The sequence below is a fragment of the Arachis hypogaea genome, chromosome 1 (genome assembly GCF_003086295.3).
Source record: "Arachis hypogaea cultivar Tifrunner chromosome 1, arahy.Tifrunner.gnm2.J5K5, whole genome shotgun sequence".
In the NCBI taxonomy this organism is placed as follows: domain Eukaryota; kingdom Viridiplantae; phylum Streptophyta; class Magnoliopsida; order Fabales; family Fabaceae; genus Arachis; species Arachis hypogaea.
In genome coordinates, this window is record NC_092036.1 from 101799864 (window position 1) to 101801116 (window position 1253).

The 1253-nt window shown below is 34.9% G+C and overlaps 1 protein-coding gene across 1 annotated transcript; it reads right to left on the reverse strand.

The window, feature by feature from the left end:
• Window positions 1–381: 381 nt before the first annotated feature.
• LOC112704101 (flowering-promoting factor 1-like protein 3) lies at window positions 382–976 on the reverse strand. Its single transcript, XM_025755654.3, has one exon. It carries the CDS (start codon window positions 916–918, stop codon window positions 583–585), a length of 336 nt encoding a protein of 111 aa, XP_025611439.1. The 5' UTR covers window positions 919–976; the 3' UTR covers window positions 382–582.
• Between the last annotated feature and the right edge of the window lie 277 nt (window positions 977–1253).

Below are 1253 nucleotides of genomic sequence, written 5' to 3' on the forward strand. Positions count from 1 at the left end.
CTTAAAATTTTTTAAAGATAAATTTAATTAAAAAATATTTAAAGACCAATTTAGAGAACGAATAATTTTTTGTTTCACTATGTATTTATTTTTGAGAAATTATTATATGGATTATTTTTGTGTATATCTATTTTAATTTGTATATCTTTTATTTTTAATATTAAAAATAATAAATTTTAATATATAAAAAATGAAAAGAAAAAACATTTCATCTTATACAGATATTATTTCTCCTTAATTCTATTCGGAAGCGGATGTCGTTTTAGAAGAACTCTCGAATAATGTCGCTAGTTGCAGAAACCAACTTATTCATTTACAACAACAGATTGGTGAATATATATGTTAGTGATCATATAAAAGAGAAGAAATGGATGAGATGACTTAGCGAATAGGAAGCTGAGTAGTTAATTGCATACAAAGAAATTTACATGCATACACATTCACACACAAATAATTAACATCATCATCATTAAGACCTACATACATAAACAAATTAAACATTCATTAATTCTGAACCCCCGGCCCCCTAATCTAAGACAAGAAACACGAACACGTGATGAATGGAAAGATAGACAAATGAAATTACATGTCTCTAACTTCGAATGAGTTCTTGTTCTTGACGACGATGTCGTACATGTGCATGGACTTGAACTTGTTGAAGTCTTTGGGGAGGGAGATGAGGTGCACGGTGGAGCGCTTGTGGAACTGAAGAAGGTCTGGATCATCGTAGTAGCGCTCCCAGCCGAGACTGTTGAGCTTCCTCTCCAACACAGAATAGGAAGTAATCACCTCATTGCTTGTGCTGTGAACCAGCACCTTCTTGTTCCTCCCATTCCCTCCTCCACCTTGCACTGAATCCCCGCCTGGGTTCTCCACCAACCTCACCACCCCGTTCTTGAATACCCATACCCCCGACATCTTCTTCTTCTTCTTCTTCTTTTCTTTCTACAATGCCACCCAACTTTAATTTCTCATCACAGTGTGTGCGTCTATTTATAGACTATTCGTTAGGGGACTTATTCTTTTCTATTCACTTATTTTGATTATTATTATATTATATGGAATCTCCATGATATGAACGCTGAATATAAATTTTGGAGGGGAGGAATTGAATTGAAGGTATATATATTTGTAGTGTACTTTTCTGCGTGATGATGTTTGGATGGGAATACAGCTAATTCAATGTGGTGGGGACACACAGATAGAGGCGAGGGGTCCTATTCTAATTTTTTTACTATTCCTTTTGGCTGCGT